The sequence below is a fragment of the Ranitomeya variabilis genome, chromosome 3, assembly GCF_051348905.1.
Source record: "Ranitomeya variabilis isolate aRanVar5 chromosome 3, aRanVar5.hap1, whole genome shotgun sequence".
NCBI classification, from domain to species: Eukaryota; Metazoa; Chordata; class Amphibia; order Anura; family Dendrobatidae; genus Ranitomeya; species Ranitomeya variabilis.
Window position 1 is genome coordinate 501,460,615 of NC_135234.1, and position 24,939 is coordinate 501,485,553.

At 42.4% G+C, this 24,939-nt stretch overlaps 1 protein-coding gene across 9 annotated transcripts in view; it reads right to left on the bottom strand.

The window, feature by feature from the left end:
• The window catches only part of NF1 (neurofibromin 1), a 373,185-nt gene that overhangs the window by 62,429 nt on the left and 285,817 nt on the right, over positions 1 to 24,939 (bottom strand). For all 9 annotated transcript variants that reach the window (XM_077296848.1, XM_077296844.1, XM_077296843.1 and 6 more), the window contains 8 exons: positions 17,271 to 17,464; positions 11,523 to 11,663; positions 11,164 to 11,443; positions 9,966 to 10,180; positions 9,525 to 9,586; positions 9,221 to 9,335; positions 6,360 to 6,461; positions 3,744 to 3,884 (listed from right to left, as the gene is read on the bottom strand). In XM_077296848.1, coding sequence (XP_077152963.1) covers positions 3,744 to 3,884; positions 6,360 to 6,461; positions 9,221 to 9,335; positions 9,525 to 9,586; positions 9,966 to 10,180; positions 11,164 to 11,443; positions 11,523 to 11,663; positions 17,271 to 17,464 — 1,250 coding nt within the window. The remainder of the gene's footprint in view (positions 1 to 3,743; positions 3,885 to 6,359; positions 6,462 to 9,220; positions 9,336 to 9,524; positions 9,587 to 9,965; positions 10,181 to 11,163; positions 11,444 to 11,522; positions 11,664 to 17,270; positions 17,465 to 24,939) is intronic.

Consider the following 24,939-nt stretch of genomic DNA (forward strand, 5'->3'; position numbering starts at 1 on the left):
ATGTGTTCAAGCACGTGGTAGTGTGTGGCGCATTTTGTGTGTGTGTTCATATCCCCGTGGTGGTGTGGTGATTATCCCATGTCGGGGCCCCACCTTAGCAACTGTACAGTATATACTCTTTGTCGCCATCGCTCTCATTCTTTAAGTCCTCATTGTTCACATCTGGCAGCTGTCAATTTTCCTCCAACACTTTTCCCTTCACTTTTTCCCCATTATGTAGATAGGAGCAAAATTGTTTGGTGAATTGGAACGCGCGGGGTTAAAATTTCACCTCACAACATAGCCTATGACGCTCTCGGGGTCCAGACGTGTGACTGTGCAAAATTTTGTGGCTGTAGCTGCGACGGTACAGATGCCAATCCCGGACATACACACATACATACATACACACATTCAGCTTTATATATTAGATATACCTGTATGTAATCTCCTGTATATAGTATATACCTGTGTGTCATCTCACCTATATATAGTATATATCTGTGTGTCATCTCCTGTATATAGTATATACCTGTATGTCATCTCCTCCTATACATAGCATATACCTGTGTCATCTCCTCCTGTATATACTATATACCTGTAGGTAATCTGCTCCTGTATATAGTATATACCTGTGTGTCATCTCCTCCTGTATATAGTATATACCTGTATGTCATCTCCTCCTGTATGTAGTATGTACCTGTATGTCATCTCCTCCTCTATATAGTATATACCTGTGTGTCATCTCTCCTGTATATAGTATATATCTGTGTGTCATCTCCTCCTGTATATAGTATATACCTGTGTGTCATCTCCCCTGTAAATAGTATATACCTGTGTGTCATCTCCTGTATATAGTATATAGCTGTATGCCATCTCCTCCTGTATTAGCCCTCGTTCACACGTTATTTGGTCAGTATTTTTACCTCAGTATTTGTAAGCTAAAATGGCAGCCTGATAAATCCCCAGCCAACAGTAAGCCCACCCCCTGGCAGTATATATTAGCTCACACATACACATAATAGACTGGTCATGTGACTGACAGCTGCCGGATTCCTATATGGTACATTTGTTGCTCTTGTAGTTTGTCTGCTTATTAATCAGATTTTTATTTTTGAAGGATACCAGACTTGTGTGTGTTTTAGGGCGAGTTTCGTGTGTCAAGTTGTGTGTGTTGAGTTGCGTGTGGCGACATGCATGTAGGGACTTTTGTGAGATGAGTTTTGTGTGGCGACATGCGTGTAGCAACTTTTTGTGTGTCGAGTTGCATGTGACAGGTTAGTGTAGCAAGTTGTGTGCAGCAAGTTTTGCGCATGGCGAGTTTTGCGCGTGGCGAGTTTTATGTGTGGTGCCTTTTGAGTATGTGCAAGTTTTGTGTGAGGCAACTTTTGCATGTGTTGCAACTTTTGTGCATGTGGCAATTTTTCTGCGTGTGGCAATTTTTCTGCGTGTGCAAGTTTTGCGTGTGGCGAGTTTTGCACGTGTGGCGAGTTTTGCATGTGGAGAGTTTTGCGCGTGGCGAGTTTTGAGCGGCGACTTTTGTGTTTCTACTTTTATGTGGCGAGGTTGGTGTATGTGTGGTGAAATGTGCACTGAGGGTGGTATATGTGTTCGAGCACGTGGTAGTGTGTGGCGCATTTTGTGTGTGTGTTCATATCCCCGTGGTGGTGTGATTATCCCATGTTGGGGCCCCACCTTAGCAACTGTACAGTATATACTCTTTGGTGCCATCGCTGTCATTCTTTAAGTCCCCCTTGTTCACATCTGGCAGCTGTTAATTTGCCTCCAACACTTTTCCTTTCATTTTTTCCCCATTATGTAGATAGGGGCAAAATTGTTTGGTGACTTGGAAAGCGCGGGGTTAAAATTTCACCTCACAACATAGCCTATGACGCTCTCAGGGTCCAGACGTGTGACTGTGCAAAATTTTGTGCCTGTAGCTGCGACGCCTCCAACACTTTTCCTTTCACTTTTTCCCCATTATGTAGATAGGGGCAAAATTGTTTGGTGAATTGGAAAGCGCGGGGTTAAAATTTCACCTCACAACATAGCCTATGACGCTCTCGGGGTCCAGACGTGTGACTGTGCAAAATTTTGTGGCTGTAGCTGCTACGGTTCAGATGCCAATCCCGGACATACATACATACATACATACATACACACACACACACACATTCAGCTTTATATATTAGATGTATCTCTGCAGCATGTATTTTACTGCATACATATAGTTACAGCATGCCCCTTACATACAGTACAGTTTGTGCTCACACACAGCTCAGCTCCAGCAACACACACTCAGCCCAGTTACATCATCATTAGCATCATCATCAAAACACACAAACAAGAATATTTTGAAGATCCTTCCAGGCACGTGACCTGAAAGGTCCTTCAGCTATCTAGGAACTGTAGCATCCGCGCAGCCTTAGTGATGTGGAGGTTCTGGTAGCTTTCTCTCTTGCCCTGCTCCAATGAAATAGATTAATGTACAGAAGGAGGAGAGCAGTTCTCTCCGTGATCTGGAAGGATGCAGCCAAGGCTCTTCTTGACCATAGGAAGCTTTCTATGGACAATTAGGTGCACACGACTTTTAGACAGATATTTTTTTCTGCTAAAAGTGCATTTTATAACAAAAAAAAAAAGGTAAATAGCTGACACACAAACAGCTATTCCTTCTGACATACACTAACCACACACATACATGCTTAATTTGGCTGACTGAGGTGGTCATAAGAATGCAAGAGTGTAAATCTTCAGTTACTTTTCCCCATTAGGCCAGACAAAAGTGGATGATAATTTGTTCCCTTGAAATAAAATAAATTTAGGTTAACTGTTCCATTTTATCCTTAATATAGGTCAACAAAATGTCAGCCGAACATTAAAGGGGGTTATCCACATGCTTGGTCAACTTAAGGCCCCATAGAAAATAAAAACAATGGATACTTGCCTCCAGCAGTGGCATCAATCCATGTCGACACTGCTGTCTTTAGCGGGGCACATGACAATGTTGTGTCACCTGACCACTGCAGCCAATCACCGACAGCTGACTGGCTGAAGCCTTTACTATTTCATCAGAGTGGACATCTGCTTTGACAGAATATTGATGAGCTGCAGCTGACCCTTGCCTAGTCTATACTGCGAGTTCGTCCAATGTATAAAGCCACATTAAAGGGGTTGCCTCGTGACAGGTGTTAATGACTTATCCCTGGGATATCCTGTAAATAGTCCAGTAGATGTGAGTCCAACCACTTGGACCCACACCCATCCCCAGAACAGGGTACCTCGCCGCCCTGAGAAGGATGCACATGTGCTGCTACTGCTACAGTCACAGTGGCTGGGCACTAAATAGGTTTGGCTCCCAGAGGTCGGACCCGCATTTGATAGACATGTGTAAATATCTGCCCTGAGGCAACTCCTTTAAACTGCTCTCACCTGTGCTATGGCTTCTCATAGCACAAGCCCAAATATTGTGTCAGATCTTTTGTACAACTATACCAACATAGCCCAATCATTTTGACTGCTAGAATATCCCTGAGGCACTATTCTTGTTGTTGAAAGTGATGGAAACCTCAAAACATCCCCTACCCGAATGATATAATAAAGACATGAGCACAGCCTTATCATGCTAATATTTTATATTCTCCTGAAAGAGAATCAAGTATTAAATGATTTACAGAAATATCATTAAAGGCCACCCAATCTCTAAACTGGCCAAATATGACTTGCCCAACAAAACTTGCTTATATACAGAGTATTTTACTTACCTTGTCATTAAATACTCGAAGGCTGTCTAATGTGTGCAGGTTTTGTTCCAGAAGAGCTGTACCCGCCGAATACAAGTTAACTTCATCCAGCTGTAGTACTGCCATAGCCACCCAAAAGAGGGCTTTGTGCATAGGGGAATCCTAAGACGATGGTGAGAAATCAGTAACCAAATCTCCAGAAAAAAAAAGTCAAAATTACTAAAATGGACTCCAGCCCAAATTACCCTCACAGTAAGTTACCATGAAGCCATGAGTGTGGGGGATGGGAATGGAGCAATAATGAGTGCATGAGTTGGTAGGTACTGCCTCAATGTTTTTCCACAAACTTATACATTCATTTGCCCCCATGGGTGGGCACAGCATTTGACAATCACAGAGAATGAAGTCATGAATTACAACTGAGAGGATGTACAGGCAACTACTGGAGCTCTGCAAGTTTAGGCAGCAAAAGACAATAAATTCAGATGACTGATAATGATGAAAGTGGCACCATTTAATGCATTAATAACTACAAAACACAAATTAAACATTTGGGGAATCAATGAAAGCAAAAATGATCTTTGCAGCTATTAGAGGTATAACTATAGGCTCTAAAATGAATCAGTGTTATAGAGTACCTACACCAGAGAGGAGAAGCTTACAAGGGCTCTGTGGTGATCACTAATGATGCTGTGAAAGACAAAATAGTTCTTCACTGAGCTGAATCTAAGTACAGTCCTGTACTATTATACCATACATACTCTACAGCCGTGGTGGGGAACCTCAGGCCCCCGCAACCTTTTATCTGGCCCCCGGGCAGATTGCCGGGGTCAGTAGTGCTTGGGCTGGCAGCCGTATTTTGAAGGCGGCTTGCTCTTTATGTTCTTCTTGCTCTGTGAGAACGTGTATGTAATGTTCACTAGTGAACACTGAAGCACATGCAATGAAAGATTATGTCCTGACACCATTGCCATGATTTACTTTGTGGGCAGAATTAGAGCTCGATTTGTACAGTCTGCAAATGATATTAGAAATATCCAAATGGCCCTCGGCAGAAAAAAGGTTTCCCACCACTGCTTTAATTGCTCCTTACACTGCGAGCACGCACATGCAGCATCCACTAATGCAATGAAGGATTACATCCTGATGTTGGGCAAGGCCAGGACGCGCTCTGTGGGTGGAGTTGGCACGCTTTGCAATCCTGCACCTCTGAAGACAGCAGCCTCAGAATGTCCTATGTGATGTATATGCTCCTGCTCCAGTCTCTCCTATGTGCTGTATATGCTCTTGCCTCAAGAGTCTGCTCCAGAGTCTCCTATGCAATTTTTATACAGTAGCGATGAGCGAACATGCTCGGATAAGGTGTTACCTGAACACACTTGTGTGCTAATCGAATATATTCAGCGAGCTTAAAAAATATGTTCGAGTCCCCGCGGCTGCATTTCTCGTGGCTGTTAAGACAGCCGCAACATATGCAGATTTCTTGCTTGTTAGGAAATCCCTGTATGTGTTGCGGCTGTTACAGCCGCGAGACATGCAGCCGCGGGGACTCGAACATATTTTTCGAGCCTGCAGAAGTTACTCTGTCAGCACACAAACACGTTCACTCATCAGTAGTATACAGCAGTCTCAGTATCCCTTATGCGATGTATATACTGCACAAGTCCCACTGCTTGAGTTCTATAAGGGTATGTGTCCACGAGCCGTATTACATCCGGAATAGCAGCGGATTGAACGCTCCGTGGAGCCGCAGCGTTCAATCCGCAGTGTCCAGATGTTACAGCATAGTGGAGGGGATTTTATGAAATCCCGTCTTCACTATGCGTGGTAACACGCACCCGGCGGCCCTGCGATTCCGGACATGCGGCGCGTCTTTTTTGGTCGCAGCATGTCCGTTTACCTTGCGGCGACGCCGCAAGGTAAAACACAGGGCCCTATGTGTGGGGTGCAATGATCGCGTCTACAGAAGGGGGCGGGGCTTTGGGCGGAGCGAGTTTTCCGCTCCATCCAAAGCGCCGGCCATCCTGAACGTGGACACGTACCCTAAATGTTACACAAGCAGTGATGAATTAACCCCTTTGACTAGACCAGCAGTGTAATACTCCTATGTTCGGTACAACTTACTGCTGTGATCAGTTCTTTACAAAACTTATAGCAAAGAGTCAACTGCTCTCTAGACTGACACAAAAGAGGAAAGTTCGTTACGAGTAGCATCATCATCCATATCACCTAACATCACACTCCTCGCCAAAGAGAAGCAGTTCCAGTTATCACATTATGGGTGAGGTAATTGTTTGGCCAAATATAGCAGGATCATTTTTAAGTTTATGATTTTGAACACCCCCCGAATGCCATTATAAATATGCAAATGGCCATTGGCAGGAAAAAGGTCCCTCTCCCCTGCTCTACAGGTATGCTCACACCTGCATATGGAAATCGAGCGCTGCCCAAATGTTCTGTGAGGATCCCAATACAAGAATGAACACTGCGGTATAAAAAGGCCATAAATGTTTACTTTCAGTAGTGCTGGTCAGATGCGGAGAGTAATCCAGTAATCCGGAACAGTAGACATGACCGGAGATAAATATTACTCCTATACAGCTCATACTACAGTCGTCCTGTTAGGACACCTCTTACCTTGTTAAGAAGCGGCTGTAGTTTGGTTAGTGCTATCACAGTGGCTTCTATTAAAACTTGGCTATTGTAATTATCAGGACCTTTTAAGCAGCTTTCCAGTCCCTAAAACAAATATAATTTCTTTTTATCAAATAAAAACTTTACTTTTTAAATACTATTGTGATGCTTTGATTGCTTATACAATACACTGCATAACTTACATAGCACAATAAAGTATCCCACTGACAGACATCGGTACCCCGTGATTCCGCCACAGGGGGAGCATTTTCCCTAAATAAATCCCCTCGGATGCGGTAGACACTTTGACAATGGCAAATGAGGGGGTAAAATGGCTGTTTTCTCACTTATACTAGCAATTTCAGGAACATCCTGGCCATGTACATAACCAGGCTCCTGCAGTTGATCACACGATAACCGAGCCAGGTGATTATCATGATGTATGTATCTATTATTGAGCACTAAGTTACAAGTATTCATGACAAATGTATATAGAACTGTGCAAAAGTTGTAGGCAGGTGTGGAAAACATATTGCAAATTTTTATCAATTAAAATGCAAAGTGAACAAAAGAGAAATCTAAGCTAAATCAATAGTTGGGATGGCCATCGTTTGCCTTCAAAGCAGCATCAATTCTTTTAGGTACACTTGCACAAGGTCAGGGATTTTGTAGTATCATCATGTGTGTAAGGGTATGGCTCCACGGTCCGGAGGGGCGGCGGTATCGCCGCAGCGGAGAAGCCGCTCGGCGCTGAGCCCCGCCCCCTTCCTGGGACGCGATGGTGCCGGATGTGTACAGTACACATCCGGGATCATCGCACCCCTCGCCATAGGGCCCTGTGATATGCCTTGCGTCCCCGCAAGGTGTACGGACATGCTGCGATCTGAAAAGACGCGCAGCATGTCCGGAGTCGCAGGGCCGCCGCGTGCGGGTTTCCACGCATAGTGGAGACGGGATTTCATTAAATCCCCTCCACTATGCTGGAACATCTGGACGCTGCTTGTTTGACGCTGCAGCGTCAAACAAGCAGCGTTTACTTACCGTGGAAACATACCCTAAATAACCAATTAAATGCAATCATTAACTAAAACAGAAACAGCTGTGTTGGAGGCTTTAAACTGGGTGAGGAACAGCAAAACTCTGCTACAAATGGGAGGTTGTGAAAGACTGTTTTGTGTCATAGGTCATACATGATGGCAAGTCTGAGCACAGCAACAAGACACAAAGTAGTTATACTTAATCAGCAAGGTCTCAGCCAAGTACAGATATTAACCCCTTCATGACCTTGCCCTTTTCCGTTTTTGCGTTCTCGTTTTTTGCTCCCCTCCTTCCCAGAGCCATAACTTTTTTATTTTTCCGTCAATATGGCCATGTGAGGGCTTGTTTTTTGCGGGTCAAGTTGCACTTTTCAACTACATCATTGTTTTTATCATGTTGTGTACTAAAAAACAGGGAAAAAATTCCAAGTGCAGTGAAATTGCAAAAAAAAGTGCAATCCCACACTTGTTTTTTGTTTGGTTCACTAAATGCTAAAACTGACCTGCCATTTTGATTCTCCAGGTCATTACGAGTTCATAGACACCAAACATGTGAGGCTAGAAGCTGGCATAGCCTGATTGGCTCTGCTACATAGCAGTGATCATCAGATCGCTCCTATGTAGCTCAATTACAGGCTTGCTATGAGCGCCGACCACAGGGTGGCGCTCACAGCAAGCCGGCATCAGCAACCATAGAGGTCTCAAGGAGACCTCTGGTTGCTATTGCCTACGCATCGCTGACCCCCGATCATGTGAAGGGGGTCGGCGATGCGCTCATTCCCGGCCCGATGGCCAGTTAAATGCCGCTGTCAGCATTTGACTAGTTAATAGCGGCGGGTGAATCGTGATTTCACCCGCCGCTATTACAGGCACATGTCAGCTGTTCAAAACAGCTGACATGTCCCGGCTTTCAGGTGGGTTCAGCGCCGGAGCCCACATCAAAGCGGGGGACCTCCGTAGTAATAGTACGGCTGAGGTCGGTAAGGGGTTAAAGAAAGACTGGGTCTTTAAGATGTGCTATTGAAGACCTTTTTAAGAAGCACCAAGAAATGGACAATGCTGAAGACCATAGACGCAGAAGTTTGCTAAGGAAACAGTGTAACAGATGAAAGACATCAGCACTTTGTGAATTACCGGTAGTAATAATAAACTATTAACACTTCTATTTTTGAAAGCATTCATATTTTGCAGCTTTTTTTCCTACACGTGCCTAAAACTTTTGCAGTACTGCACAGAAGATCAGTAAGGTGATATAACAGAAAGAATTAAAAACTAGCATAAAAAAATCCCAACCCAAACTATTTTTATTCTACTGTATGTGGGCAGCCATCCTGTCTCAGCTCATAACAGCATTTATAGAGATACTTTTCAGCAGCCACATGGGCAATAGAAAGCAAGTCAGATGCTGAGTCACTGACTCCTATAGCAGAATATTATATTATTATAATATTATATATAATATGCACAGAAAATACACTAATATTTAGACATAAAACCGAATTACAGAATGTATTCACTGGAAGAGTTATACAATATAGCTCTATTCCATGACTTTGGTCAGGAAAAGCAATAACAGTATTCTAGGAGGAAGTGATTAGTAGTAGGCAAACTAATAATTATCAGTTAATATAATTCTGCATGCTCTATTGATTTCAATAATTCTATTTTGTAACATGCCTGTAATGAGAAGTGCATATACACAGGGGAGCTGTGGTGAAGGTATAGGACACAGCCTACTTATGAGTCTGTACCAAGCAGTAGACAAACAGGATGTGACATTATCTGTTTCTTCTGCATTAAATCCTATTGCAAATTTAGATTACTCACTTTGCTCAGGATGCGAATGATCTGTTTGATTTGTCCATGAGAAACACGTTTGCTGATGCACCCGAAGACGACAAGGGCTCGAGGCTGAAGTGATGGATTGTACTGGAATGCAAACCTACACAGAGAGATCATTGTGAGGAAATATGAAAATATGAGAGACTGAGTCAAAAATTATATATATATATATATATATATATATATATATATATATATATATATATATATATATATATATATACATACACACATATACACACACACATACATATACGCACGCACACACCAAAACACAACAAAAACATACTTTTGAGCAAGCTCAGTCCACTGGTCCAGCCACTTGCAATTTGGGATATCTCGCATGCAGGCCTACAAAATAAAATGTTATACACAGCATATAAAAATTGCTAACAAGATAACTAAACTGGTTATTCTGATCTTAAATTCGCCTTAACCAAATGCACTATAAAGGTAATGCATTTGGAGATCCAAAATACAGCATTACAGAATTTGGCTTGCATTTTCCCAGAAACAGCAATGCGCTCATTGATATTACAAATGATAAAATCCGAGACTGGAACATATCTACGATATCAGAAACCTTCCACAGACAAGTGTGGTGCAGTTTATGGAAGAAAAAGCAGGTTATTTGCGAATGCTGGGTAAGCCCTTTAATAAAATCAAGAACTCACTACTTTCTGACATTTAAAAGAACGATTCCACTGAAAACATAATATGACTGTCATACCTCCATGATTTCTAAAAGTGCTTCTGTCACCGTTTCCAAAGACGTCAGAGCAAACGTCTCCCTCTCATACGAGCCAGGTGAGAAAGAGCGGTCCCGATAACTGGATCGAAACGCTATTACTGCTGCAGACTTGACTTTGCTTATCCCAAACAGCAGATAGAATTTGGGCAGAGAGAATTCGGTCAGACTAAGCCGCAGGACTTGTTTTGTCTCCTCTGAAAAAAAAAAAGAAATAGGTTGGTGGCACAGAATACATGAAGAGACATTTTTCAGCACTGCCAACCCAATTTTAATCTACATACAGATATGAAAGGAGTTTTCTGGGACTTCAGTATTGATGAGCTACAGTGGATTGGGAAAGTAATTATCTCACTTGGCATTCTTTCATGTTTTGCTGCCTCAAAACCTGGAATTTCAAGTTTTTTTGAGGGTTTGCATCAGTTCACGTGAAGAACATGCCTACAGCTGTCATCATACGGTTTTCCTTTTGATTGTGAAGCAAACAGAAAATTACTGAAAATTTCAGGTGTGGATTCATCAACCTCATTCACCTTCCCTCAATCAGGCAGCGGAGAGCCGGCTGTCAATCAGAATGACACTAGTCCCGCCCTGACAAAAGGAAGAGAAACTGCTGCTCTGTTCACAGGAAGAAGCTAAATCTCTGGCAGGAGCGGTCAATGACCGGAGCCGGTACAACAGACAGGTAGTTGCCTTTGTTAGCAACTGCATGCCTTTTATTTTTTTTAAGTCCCGGACATACTCTTTAATGACAGTCTCCAGAGGGGCTCACAATCTAAGTTCCCTATCAGTATGACTTTGAAGTGTGGGAGAAAAATGAGAGAACTCTGAGGAAGCCCAAAAAGCAATGTAGATGTAGTCATTGGTTAAAACCCAGTAATGTCAAGCAATCTAGTTTTCCCCAGCATCACCAATGCTCTTTTTTTGTATGCTATCCTTTCATGAGGCCATCAATCAGATTCATTGGAATCAACTGCTGATCAGGTGATAAAAAGGACCATGGTGCCAAGTCAAGCTGTAAGTCTTCCTCATTGTTCATCAGGCGCTGTATATTTTGCAATGGCTTTGCCCAATATTACAGCATAGCCTTAGTCACTTGAGCATTCATTTAGATAATCTTTTATGATAAACTTATATGCAGATATTACCTATTGCAATAGCAATAATAAAAGGTACATACCACTAAAATGTAGCTGTGAGCAGGTGCACAAAGAGTGAATGATATTGATTACAAGTCCATGGGTGGAAGCTCGAAGAGAAAGAGGACCTGTTGCAACCAATAAAGTGACAACATGAAAGAGGTAGGGAAGATGGGCAGCCACATCCAACGAGTTGTTAAAGGACAGCATAAGCATGTATCGGGCAAGTATGGCAATATCATCCCACATAAGATGCTGCTCCAGAGTAGGGGTAGGAGAAAGGCAGGTCTTGTCTATTATTTTACACATCCTTCCAATGACCTGGAATTGAAAAATGATTGTTATTTTATGAATAAATGCACTAATATACCTGTCTTAGAGACCAAAGTTATAGACAAACCTTGCTTGAAACCAGTTTGACATTGCCAGATGCTAAAGCAACTGCTGTATCTGCCATGACTTCAGCTTTAATGGATCCCAGCCCACCCGTTGCACTGGTTTTAATGAAGCTGTCAAGAACGACATCAAGAAGATCTGTGATCTAATTAAAAAAAAAAAGAAAAATTATACTTCTAAAATGTTATAAAGTTGATAAAGTTGAAGTTCAACGCTAAACTATGAGATCTTTGCTGCCACCAATGCTTCTCTATGTGCTAATGAGGTACGTGCAAAAAACAAGCAGAATAGACCTCATCCAATTCTTAACATTCAGTATCTTACCTGAAATTAATATTAATGCTTAAATAGTCTAAATGTATTTGGAACAATCTTATCACCACTTACTGAACTTCATAGTGAGAAACACATGTAATCACCATATAGATGTCCATAATCAACTCCTTATCACAATGACATAGACTAACATCTAAACCACATGCAGCCATTAAAAAACAACATATTTAAGGCTTTAAGCTTGCATGTCCACCCCAGTATGTCTATGGCATTTCTCAACGCAATATATACAGGTATTTTATATCTACTGTTCATCATACTGAGGTTAAAAGACCTGATATATATACAGGTCCTTCTCAAAAAATTAGCATATAGTGTTAAATTTCATTATTTACCATAATGTAATGATTACAATTAAACTTTCATATATTATAGATTCATTATCCACCAACTGAAATTTGTCAGGTCTTTTATTGTTTTAATACTGATGATTTTGGCATACAACTCCTGATAACCCAAAAAACCTGTCTCAATAAATTAGCATATTTCACCCGTCCAATCAAATAAAAGTGTTTTTTAATAACAAACAAAAAAACCATCAAATAATAATGTTCAGTTATGCACTCAATACTTGGTCGGGAATCCTTTGGCAGAAATGACTGCTTCAATGCGGCGTGGCATGGAGGCAATCAGCCTGTGACACTGCTGAGATGTTATGGAGGCCCAGGATGCTTCAATAGCGGCCTTAAGCTCATCCAGAGTGTTGGGTCTTGCGTCTCTCAACTTTCTCTTCACAATATCCCACAGATTCTCTATGGGGTTCAGGTCAGGAGAGTTGGCAGGCCAATTGAGCACAGTAATACCATGGTCAGTAAACCATTTACCAGTGGTTTTGGCACTGTGAGCAGGTGCCAGGTCGTGCTGAAAAATGAAATCTTCATCTCCATAAAGCATTTCAGCCGATGGAAGCATGAAGTGCTCCAAATTCTCCTGATAGCTAGCTGCATTGACCCTGCCCTTGATGAAACACAGTGGACCAACACCAGCAGCTGACATGGCACCCCACACCATCACTGACTGTGGGTACTTGACACTGGACTTCAGGCATTTTGGCATTTCCTTCTCCCCAGTCTTCCTCCAGACTCTGGCACCTTGATTTCCGAATGACATGCAAAATTTGCTTTCATCAGAAAAAAGTACTTGGGACCACTTAGCAACAGTCCAGTGCTGCTTCTCTGTAGCCCAGGTCAGGCGCTTCTGCCGCTGTTTATGGTTCAAAAGTGGCTTTACCTGGGGAATGCGGCACCTGTAGCCCATTTCCTGCACACGCCTGTGCACGGTGGCTCTGGATGTTTCCACACCAGACTCAGTCCACTGCTTCCTCAGGTTCCCCAAGGTCTGGAATCGGTCCTTCTCCACAATCTTCCTCAGGGTCCGGTCACCTCTTCTCGTTGTACAGCGTTTTCGGCCACATTGTTTCCTTCCAACAGACTTACCATTGAGGTGCCTTGATACAGCACTCTGGGAACAGCCTATTTGTTGAGAAATTTCTTTCTGGGTCTTACCCTCTTGCTTGAGTGTGTCAATGATGGCCTTCTTGACATCTGTCAGGTCGCTAGTCTTACCCATGATGGGGGTTTTGAGTAATGAACCAGGCAGGGAGTTTTTAAAAGCCTCAGGTATCTTTTGCATGTGTTTAGAGTTAATTAGTTGATTCAGAAGATTAGGGTAATAGGTCGTTTAGAGAACCTTTTCTTGATATGCTAATTTATTGAGACAGGTTTTTTGGGTTATCAGGAGTTGTATGCCAAAATCATCAGTATTAAAACAATAAAAGACCTGACAAATTTCAGTTGGTGGATAATGAATCTATAATATATGAAAGTTTAATTGTAATCATTACATTATGGTAAATAATGAAATTTAACACGTTATGCTAATTTTTTGAGAAGGACCTGTATATATATATATATATATATATATATATATATATATGTTATAAAACCAATTGTAGCATTGAGGCATCATTGATGGGATCTTACTCCTTTATAATAAAATGTGAAAAGGAGATTTGTTCTGTCAGTCTCAGTGCCCTCTAGAGTCATAGCCGTTTGGTGCGGGCTTCGGTGCTGAGCCAGCACCTTTCTGGGCACATGTCAGCTGATATATACAGCTGACATGTGCCCTCAACAGCCACGGATGGAATCGCGATCCACCTGCAGCTGTTAACTAGTTAAATGCCGCAGTCATTTAGTCATTTCTGACAGCTGCATTTAATTTGCACTTACCAGAAGCGCGTCACTAATTCCGACCATCGGTCACCCCGTCACATGATCATGGGTCACCGATGGTTGACAGTTGTCAAAGCCAGATTGCCGGTGGTCAGCGCTCATAGAAAGGGAGCATTTCTGCTATACACATCTGATCATCGCCTGTGCATAGCAGAGGCGATCGAAGTAGTGCAGCTCCTAGTCTCCCATGGAGACTATTGAAGCATGCAAAAAGTAAAAAAAAAAAAAAAAAGTTTTAAAAAATATAAAAAAATATTAAAGCTCAAATCACACCATTTTCGTCCCATTCAAAATAAAACAAAAAAAATCAAATCTACACATTTGGTATTGCGTGTTCAGAATCGCCCGATTTATCAATATGTAAAAAGAATTAATCCGATCACTAAAAAGCATAATGAGAAAAAAATTAAAAAACTCAGAATTACTTTTTTTTGGGTCGCCACTACATTGCAATAAAATGCAATAACGGGCAATCAAAAGATCGCATCTACACCAAAATAGCATCAATAAAACCTTCAGCTCAGCGCGCAAAGAATAAGGCTAGGTTCACATTGCGTTAATGGGTGTCCGCTAGCGGACTCCGTTACATGGCGCAATTGTCGCAATTAACGCTATGTAACGGGTCCGTTAGCACAGTGTTCCCCAACTCCAGTCCTCAAGGCCCACCAACAGATCATGTTTTCAGGATTTCCTTTGTATTGCACAGGTGATGCAATTATCACCTGGGCAAGACTAAGGAAATCCTGAAAACATGACCTGTTGGTGGGCCTTGAGGACTGGAGTTGGGGACCCCTGCGTTAGCGCACCCATTGACCGCAATGTACTAACGGGTCGCCAACGCATCGCTGACGCATGCCATTTTTGGCATGCGCTAGCGATGTCCCGTTATTTTCGAACGGACCTCGAACGCTGCTTGCGATCCCTTTTGGGACATTGCGCTAGCGCAATCCGCTAGCGTATGCGCCAAAAGGATTGCCCTAACGCAATGTGAACCTAGCCTAAGCCCTCACTCAGCCCTAGATCAGGAAAAATGGAGAAGCTACAGGTTTTTTTTGTTTTATATTTAAGGCTTTGTTCACATTGGTAAACAGCTCTGGCAAAAATTAAGAGACCACTGCAAAATTTTCAGTTTGTCTGATTTTTCTCTTTATAGGTATATTTTTAAGTAAAATGGAAATTGTTCTTTTATTCTATAAACTACTGACGACATGTCTTCAAAGTTCCAAGCAATACATTTTGTATTTATTTTCTGAAAATTAGAAATGGTCAAAATAACAAAAAAAATGCATTGCTTGCAGTCCTCAAATAATGCAAGAAAATAAGTTCATAGTCATTTAGAAACAACAATACTAATGTTTTATTTAACTCCGGAAGAGTTCAGAAATCAATATTTTGTGGAATAACCATGATTTTTAATCACAGATTTCGTGCATCTTGTCATGCTTTCCATCAGTCTTTCACACTGCTTTTGGGTGACCTTATGCCACTCCTGGTACAAAAATTTAAGCAGTACTTCTTTATTTGATGGCTTGTGACTATCCATCTTCCTCTTGATTACATTCCAGAGGTTTTCAATGGGGTTCAGGTTTGTAGATTGGGCTGGGCATAACAGGGATTTCATGTGGTGGTCCTTCATCTACACCTTGATTGATCTAGCTGTGTGGCATGGCGCATCGTCCTGCTGGAAAAACCAGTCCTCAGAGTTGGGGAACATTGCTTGAGCAGAAGGAATCAACTTTTTCCAGGATAACCTTCTATGCGGCTTGATTCATACGTCCTTCGCAAAGAACAACCTGCCCAATTCCAGCTGTGCTGAAGCATCCCCAGATCATCACAGATCCTTCAAATTTCACAGTGGGTGCAAGACAATGCAAGAAACTGTGGCTTGCGCGCCTCTCCACATCTCCGAATAACCATTAGACAACCAGGTGTTGGGCAAAGATGAAAATTAGACTAATCAGAGTTGATTACCTTACTCCAGTCCTCTATGGTCCAATCCTTATGGTCTTTGGCAAACTTCAGCCTGGCTCTTCTTTGCATCTCATTGATGAAAGACTTTTTTCTAGCTTTACATGACTTGAGTCCTGCCTCTAGGAGCCTGCTACAAACTGTTCTTGCCATGCACTTCACCTCAGCATTCGAATGTCACTCAGCACTTGATGTCTTCCTGCGGTTGCTGAGTGAAATTCGAATAAGACGACGGTCATCCCAGTCAGTGGAGAGTCGTTTTCACCTTCTGCCAGTCTGTTGCTTCGTTGTCCCCAATGTCTGCTGCTTGACCTTGTTGTAATGGAATGCTCTCTTAGAAATTTTAAGGATAGAGACAACATGACGCTCACGGTGTCCCCCTGCTAGTAAAGCCAGAATTGAGGCCTTCTTTTTCTCACTCAAGACTTTTCTTTTCAACTCCTGTGGCACGGTTAAAAGTTATTTTTTCATTCCGAATACTTTTGGGTTATTACTAGCACTTGTTTTGCCATCCAGCTTGTCCTATTGCAAGAGGCTTGTGAACACCACAGCAGGGTTTTTTATACTTTCCTTCCTTAAATAAGATTTGGTTCAGGTGATCACCTAATCAGAAGCACATTAAGTAGAATGAGGTGTACTCTGGTTGGGAATTCAACTGACACTGGAATGGACTGGCTGTCAGACATGTAGAGAAGCTGAATTTTATAACTGTGCAGTGGTCTCTTAATTTTTGCCAGAGCTGTATATTCTTTTTCTTTTGAGGTTCCATAGCTTGTAGCACTATTCTTGCTGTCAAAAACAAACAAACTGATAGACCCCCCATAATAAGACAAGATCAGTTAGGACACCAAAGAAAAACAGAGACTAAAAAATAGTGGCAAAAAATAAATAAAAAGGACATTTAAACTCTGTCTGCACATTAATTTGAAAGAGAAATAAAATGTTAAATTGTATCCTTTGGAGTGGAGATGCAAACAGCATTGCCAATAACATGATACACCAAAAATGAGTTAAAGACTTGGTAGCCATCTTTGGATAATAGGGGTCTCCAGATCCACCTGGTGAGATGGTTACCACATCTAGTTGAGAATGGCTGCATGAGTGCCACTCTCTGTTTGCTTCTTTGGGAGTTAATGGAACAAGCAATCGCATATACCACAATTGGGAATACCTCTTCAATGTAGGTGACACTTCATTAGTACCTGCTGTTTGCTTACCTGTCCCAGACTGCCCCAAATTTTTGCTTGTATAGAAGGATACATTTGCTTCTCATTTATTGTCATAGTAATCAACTTGTCCAAGATTGCACTGACACGTTGTCGCTTTGCATCATCAGTGAGTTTACAGAAGCGAACAAGATTTAGTAACCAAGGGGTCATGTACTCCAGACACAAATGTTTTAGTTCAATACCTGGAATACATATAAGTTTGTAACTAGCATTATATCATCTATATACAGAAAACATCAAGAGATAAAACATTATAATACTCATGCTACTGTATACAGTTGGATCAAATAAAACAAACGTTATACTTCAGTGAATTAGTGGGCTCCTTCATTATAGAATTCTATATAAAAGGTGTAATGTTGAAAATCATTTAACGTCAAGTATAAAGAGAGCTGGACTGTGTGCTGCCAAATACACAAACCAGTAAGAAACAAAGCCCATAAATAGAAGGAAAGAAAGCCAACCATAAAGTTCATAAATACAGGTCCTTCTCAAAAAATTAGCATATAGTGTTAAATTTCATTATTTACCATAATGTAATGATTACAATTAAACTTTCATATATTATAGATTCATTATCCACCAACTGAAATTTGTCAGGTCTTTTATTGTTTTAATACTGATGATTTTGGCATACAACTCCTGATAACCCAAAAAACCTGTCTCAATAAATTAGCATATTTCACCCGTCCAATCAAATAAAAGTGTTTTTTAATAACAAACAAAAAAACCATCAAATAATAATGTTCAGTTATGCACTCAATACTTGGTCGGGAATCCTTTGGCAGAAATGACTGCTTCAATGCGGCGTGGCATGGAGGCAATCAGCCTGTGACACTGCTGAGATGTTATGGAGGCCCAGGATGCTTCAATAGCGGCCTTAAGCTCATCCAGAGTGTTGGGTCTTGCGTCTCTCAACTTTCTCTTCACAATATCCCACAGATTCTCTATGGGGTTCAGGTCAGGAGAGTTGGCAGGCCAATTGAGCACAGTAATACCATGGTCAGTAAACCATTTACCAGTGGTTTTGGCACTGTGAGCAGGTGCCAGGTCGTGCTGAAAAATGAAATCTTCATCTCCATAAAGCATTTCAGCCGATGGAAGCATGAAGTGCTCCAAAATCTCCTGATAGCTAGCTGCATTGACCCTGCCCTTGATGAAACACAGTGGACCAACACCAGCAGCTGACATGGCACCCCACACCATCACTGACTGTGGGTACTTGACACTGGACTTCAGGCATTTTGGCATTTCCTTCTCCCCAGTCTTCCTCCAGACTCTGGCACCTTGATTTCCGAATGACATGCAAAATTTGCTTTCATCAGAAAAAAGTACTTGGGACCACTTAGCAACAGTCCAGTGCTGCTTCTCTGTAGCCCAGGTCAGGCGCTTCTGCCGCTGTTTATGGTTCAAAAGTGGCTTTACCTGGGGAATGCGGCACCTGTAGCCCATTTCCTGCACACGCCTGTGCACGGTGGCTCTGGATGTTTCCACACCAGACTCTGTCCACTGCTTCCTCAGGTTCCCCAAGGTCTGGAATCGGTCCTTCTCCACAATCTTCCTCAGGGTCCGGTCACCTCTTCTCGTTGTACAGCGTTTTCGGCCACATTTTTGCCTTCCAACAGACTTACCATTGAGGTGCCTTGATACAGCACTCTGGGAACAGCCTATTTGTTGAGAAATTTCTTTCTGGGTCTTACCCTCTTGCTTGAGGGTGTCAATGATGGCCTTCTTGACATCTGTCAGGTCGCTAGTCTTACCCATGATGGGGGTTTTGAGTAATGAACCAGGCAGGGAGTTTTTAAAAGCCTCAGGTATCTTTTGCATGTGTTTAGAGTTAATTAGTTGATTCAGAAGATTAGGGTAATAGGTCGTTTAGAGAACCTTTTCTTGATATGCTAATTTATTGAGACAGGTTTTTTGGGTTATCAGGAGTTGTATGCCAAAATCATCAGTATTAAAACAATAAAAGACCTGACAAATTTCAGTTGGTGGATAATGAATCTATAATATATGAAAGTTTAATTGTAATCATTACATTATGGTAAATAATGAAATTTAACACTATATGCTAATTTTTTGAGAAGGACCTGTACAATGGAGAATGGGTAACAAAAATTATGTATCAAATATCAAGAATGGTAAAAAGTCGATATAAAAAAAAAAAAAAAAAAATGGGGGCACAGCTCAAAGCAGGGGAGAACAATGCATATGTAGTAATTATCTACTATATAATTGTCAAAGGGGTACTTCCGTCTTTCTGTCTGTATGTCTGTCCCGGATAATCATTGGTCGCGGCCTCTGTCTGTCATGGAATCCAAGTCGCTGATTGGTCGTGGCAAAACGCCCACGACCATTGCCACGACCAATCAGCGACACGCACAGTCCGGAAGAAAATGGCCGCTCCTCACTCCCCGCACTCAGTGCCCGGCGCCCGCATACTCCCCTCTGGTCACCGCTCACACAGGGTTAATGCCGGCGGTAACGGACCGCGTTATGCCGCACGCACTCCGTAACCGCTGCTATTAACCCTGTGTCCCCAATTTTTATCTATTGAAGCTGCCTATGCGGCATCAATAGTAAAAAAATGTAATGTTAAAAATAATAAAAAAAAAAAAAACCTGCTATACTCACCCTCCGTAGCCCGCGGCCGCCATCTTCCGTTCCCGGCGATGCATTGCGAAATTACCCAGAAGACTTAGCGGTCTCGCGAGATCGCCAAGTCATCTGAGTAATTTCGCAATGCATCCTGGGAACGGAAAATGGCGGCCGGCGCGAGCGGCTCGGCGGAGCTTCGGTGGATCCCAAGCGTCGGTAACCGCTTCCTGGATCCAGGCACCAACGGAAGGTGAGTACATAACTATTTTTTATTTTAATTCCTTTTTTTTTTTTTTTTAAACAGGGATATCATGCCCACATTGCTATATACGTGGGCTGTGCAATATACAACGTGGGCTGCGCAATATACAACGTGGGCTGCGCAATATACAACGTGGGCTGCGCAATATACAATATACAATGTGGCCTGCGCAATATACAATATACAATGTGGGCTGCGCAATATACAATATACAACGTGGGCTGCGCAATATACAACGTGGGCTGAGCAATGTACTGCGTGGGCTGCGCAATGTACTGCGTGGGCTGCGCAATGTACTGCGTGGGCTGCGCAATGTACTGCGTGGGCTGCGCAATGTACTGCGTGGGCTGCGCAATGTACTGCGTGGGCTGCGCAATATACTACGTGGGCTGTGCTATACACTACGCATACATATTCTAGAATACTCGATGGGTTAGACTCGGGCCACCATCTAGCACTGTATAAAGTCATACATAGTGAAAAAAATACCAGAAAAATGGGATGTCATACATAGATGAATAGTACGGACCGAAGATAAAACCCTACTTAGGTGGCACCCTCACTGATGAGTCTCTCTCTCAAGTCAAAAATCCATGCACAGTAAAGAGAGCCGGATCAAGCTAAAAAACGGATCCAATGCATCAGTTTTTCACAATTTACGCTGGATCCGTTTTTTGCAAATTTGCCAGATTTAGCCTGAAACCAAAAACCTGATGTGTGAAAGTAGCCTAAGACCACACCAGCAGTATGTATTTAATATTACTTAATTTTGTTCTAATTTAATTTTCTGTATGTCACCTTATATGTGTTACCACAAACAGACTTTTATCTAACTATATGACACAGTTACCTTACAGCACATGATCTATCTATATACAAACAAGTGTTATGATCAGTGGTCCCTAGTATTCATTTATATATGGCGTACTTACATTTTTATGGTATTTTCTTTTCGTGCATGACAATATACAATTACGGTACTTCATATGCATTGGTCTCCTCTGCTTGGATCTGTACCCCCATTTTTTCCACTGTATATCCACTTTTTACCAATCTTGATATTTAATAAAGACATTATATTTTTCTTGCACCCATTCTCCAAAGTATTTATGAACTTTATGGTTGGCTATTTCTTCCCCTTTATTAGGTTTTTTGCATAAAGTTGGAGACTAAAGCTCATAAAGGACATATCACTTTATTCATATATGGTGGTCTTTGGGAACCTATACAATCCAGAGAACGAAGACACCCCAGTTCTAGAGCGATGCATCTCCTTCACCATATTTCCCTGGGCAGTAGGTGTCTACCTACAGAAAACCACAGTTATTTACCGTTAACTGTGTTTCTCTGAGCCAATGACTACACCACAGAGAGAGGGGATCTGCCCCACAGGGACAAGACACCTACAGATAAAAAGGCGGCACCTGTCTCCCTCATCAGTTGTTTAAAGAGCTTTAACGGAACTTCAGATGAACAAAATGAACAAAAAATAATATTCATTACTATGAGCTAATGGAGATAAAACAACCATACTAAATTAAGTGTGCACACCCACACGTGAAGGGAGGGAATGTACGGGTGCCATCATGGGCTCAGAAAAACACAGTTAACGGTAAATAACTATGGTTATCTCTTTCCCCCATGACGGCACCACGGAGAGAATTGCAGAGATTGTACATTAGGGAGGGACTACAGTTTCCAGAACCCTTCTCCCAAAGGTAAGGTCCGAATAGGAGGATAGGTCTAGCCGATAATGATTATAGATTGTAGAGGGGGAAGACCAAGTAGCGGCTCTACATATCTGTTCTATCTAGGCACCGGCTCTCTCTGCCCAGGAAGTCGCCACCGATCTTGTTTAGTCGGCCTTTACTGTCTCTGGAATGGCTGCCCCATGCGCGGAGTATGACAGGGTGATAGCGCCTTTTATCCACCTTGCAAGAGTACTTTTGGATGCTTTCTGCCCCTTCCGAGGACCCTGGAAGCACACAAAGAGACCTATCCGGCCTACACTCTGTGTGGCTGCCAGATAATGGATTAGGCATCTCCTGATATCTAATGTATGCAAGTCTTCCTCTCCTTTATTTTTGGAATTGGGGCAAAAGGAAGGGAGGGATATCTCCTGAGACCTGTGAAATCGTGATGCCACTTTTGGAGGATAGACCGGGTCAGTTTTAAGAACAACTCTATCTTCTAATACTTGTGTGAAAGGTGGGTATGCCGACAAAGCATGGATATCGCTAACTCTCTGCACTGATGTTAGAGCTACCCAGTAGTGAGGTTTTAACAGACACGATTTTTAGCGAGACTTCTGACAGGGGTTCAAAGGGAGGCTTATTTAGCGCAGTAAGCACTAAGCTCAAGTCTCAGGGGGGAGTTTGCTTGAGGAGAGATGGGCCTAGACCTGCTTGAAGCCTTGATAAATCTTCATACCCAATGGTTCCCGGCTAGGTCGTAATTGTACAGGGCCTCTAGCGCTGCAACCTGAATTTTCAAAGTGCTAGTGGCAAGTCCCTGTTCCAAACCTTTCTTGAGAAACCAAGATTGCCTTCAGTGGAAACACTCAGTCTATTTTGGCGCCTGAAACTGCCTTTTTTTTTTCCAGATTCTCCCATACAGCTTGGTAGTTACAGGCTTCCTACTTTGTAATAAAGTGGCGACTAAATTTGGAGAGAACCCCCTACTGCTCAGAAGTGAAATTTCAAGTTCCAGGCTGTGATATGCAAGTTTTTAACCTGTAGACGAGCCACCGGGCCTTGGAAAAGACTGTTCGGGATATCCGGGAGAACCCAAAGGTTGAAGATGGACATCATCCTCAGCCAAGAAAACTATGATCTCCTCAGCCAGAAGGGGGCTTGTTATGAACTGGTGGCCTAGGAGCAGCATGGACGAGCTCTGGAGTAGGTGGCCTCTATACTGACCGCAGACCCTGAACTTAACACATCAACTAGAAGTAGCCGTGGGATGTTCCTGTCACTCCCTAGATTCCTCGTCACGACCGGAGGACTAATTACACCTAAAGAAAGAAACAGGAATACTATCTTGCCTCAGAGAAAATTCCCAAAGGAAAGGCAGCCCCCCACAAATATTGACTGTGAGAGGAGAGGGAAATTACAAACGCAGACTGAAAACAGAATTTAGCAAAGGAGGCCACGCTACCTAGAAAGAAAAGACAGGAAAGAGTACTGTGCGGTCAGTATAAAAAAATACTACAAAATCCACCACAGAGAATACAAAAATCTCCACACCTAACTAAAGGCATGGAGGGTAACTCTGTGACTTTAGAGCTTCCAACTTGGCTGAGTAAATCTTAACACAGACAAAGCTGGACAAGAAAAAACATAGCAATTCACAGAACTATTAAGTCCACCGCATGTGGACTGCAAAAACAGAGCCAGGACTTATCTTTGATGATTTGGACAATCCAGAAGGAGAAACCAAGCAGAGATGTGGATCCCTAGAAAACAATGGACAACTGGCACACAAAGGAAGGAGCCAGACTAAATAGCCCCGTCCAAAGTGGAAGCAGCTGATGACTGTTGTGAAGGACAAACAGCAGCACTACCACTTATAACCACCGGAGGGAGCCTAAGAGCAGAACCCACAACAGAATTCACAACGGGCTATTAAGATCACCCTCACTTTGACCTCTCGAATTTTCATCAGAACTGATGGAATCAGGGCTATTGGCGGGAAGCTGTAAGCTAGATGGTAATTCCAAGGGATCATAAAGGCGTATAGAGCAACTGGATTCCCCAAGGGATTCATCGAGCAGAAGGAATCTACCTTACGATTCCCCAAGGGATCTATCGAGCAGAAGGGATCTACCTTCAGGTTCCGACTGTTGGCGAACATGTCTATTTCTAGCCATCCCCAATGTTCTGCGATCTGATCGAACACTTCCTGATTCAGCTCCCAATCACCCTGTCTCAACTGAGTTTGACTTAAAAAAAATAAATAAAAATCTGTATTCTGATTCTTTATGTGCAGTGATGACAAGGAGCCCAAGTTGACCATGGCTAGTTGAAGAATGGACCTTGTTAAGTCCATTAGTGGTTGAGATCTGGCACCCCCCCCTGGTGGTTTCGATATGCTAACACTACTTTTGTCAGAGAAAACCTTTACATGGTGGGATCCGTGGGAGCTTAAAAACTGTAAGAGGCCGAACTTTACAGCTAACAGTTCTTTCATGTTCAAGGATGCCGATCTCTGTTCCTCTGTCCAAACCCCTAAGGCTATCTGATCATTTAGGTGAGCTCCCCACCCCATGGGACTTGCGTCCATAGTTAGAATTTGAGATATTGGTAATACCCAGGGAACGCCTCGGGTTAAGTTGTCTATGTTTGTCCACCATTTTAGCGAGCAAATTGTCCTTGACAAAACGTTTAACCGCCCTTCTAAATTTCCGCCTAGAGGAACTTCTGCTGCTAATATTCCCCACTGTAGCTCTCTGGTATGGGCCTGGGCCCACTGAACAGCAGGTATACATACAAGCTGTCATTGATTCCAGAAGAGACATTGCCTTCTGCAACGTTGTAGAAGGAAGGTCTCTTATTTGGGATACCAGATCTATCATATTTCGAACTTTCCCCTCTGGGAGACGACATTCTTGTTTGTTTGAGTCTAGAATTATATCTAAATAGAATGCGAATATTTAGATATTCACTAATAGGAATATTGTCAACTCAGGGACCTACAGGTGTGATTTCCTCCCTGCATACCTTTTTGTTAAATTCCAAAATTGCTTCTACCCAATTGGCTGTGGAGGGTAAATGGAGGCACTTAATCCCCTCTATAACT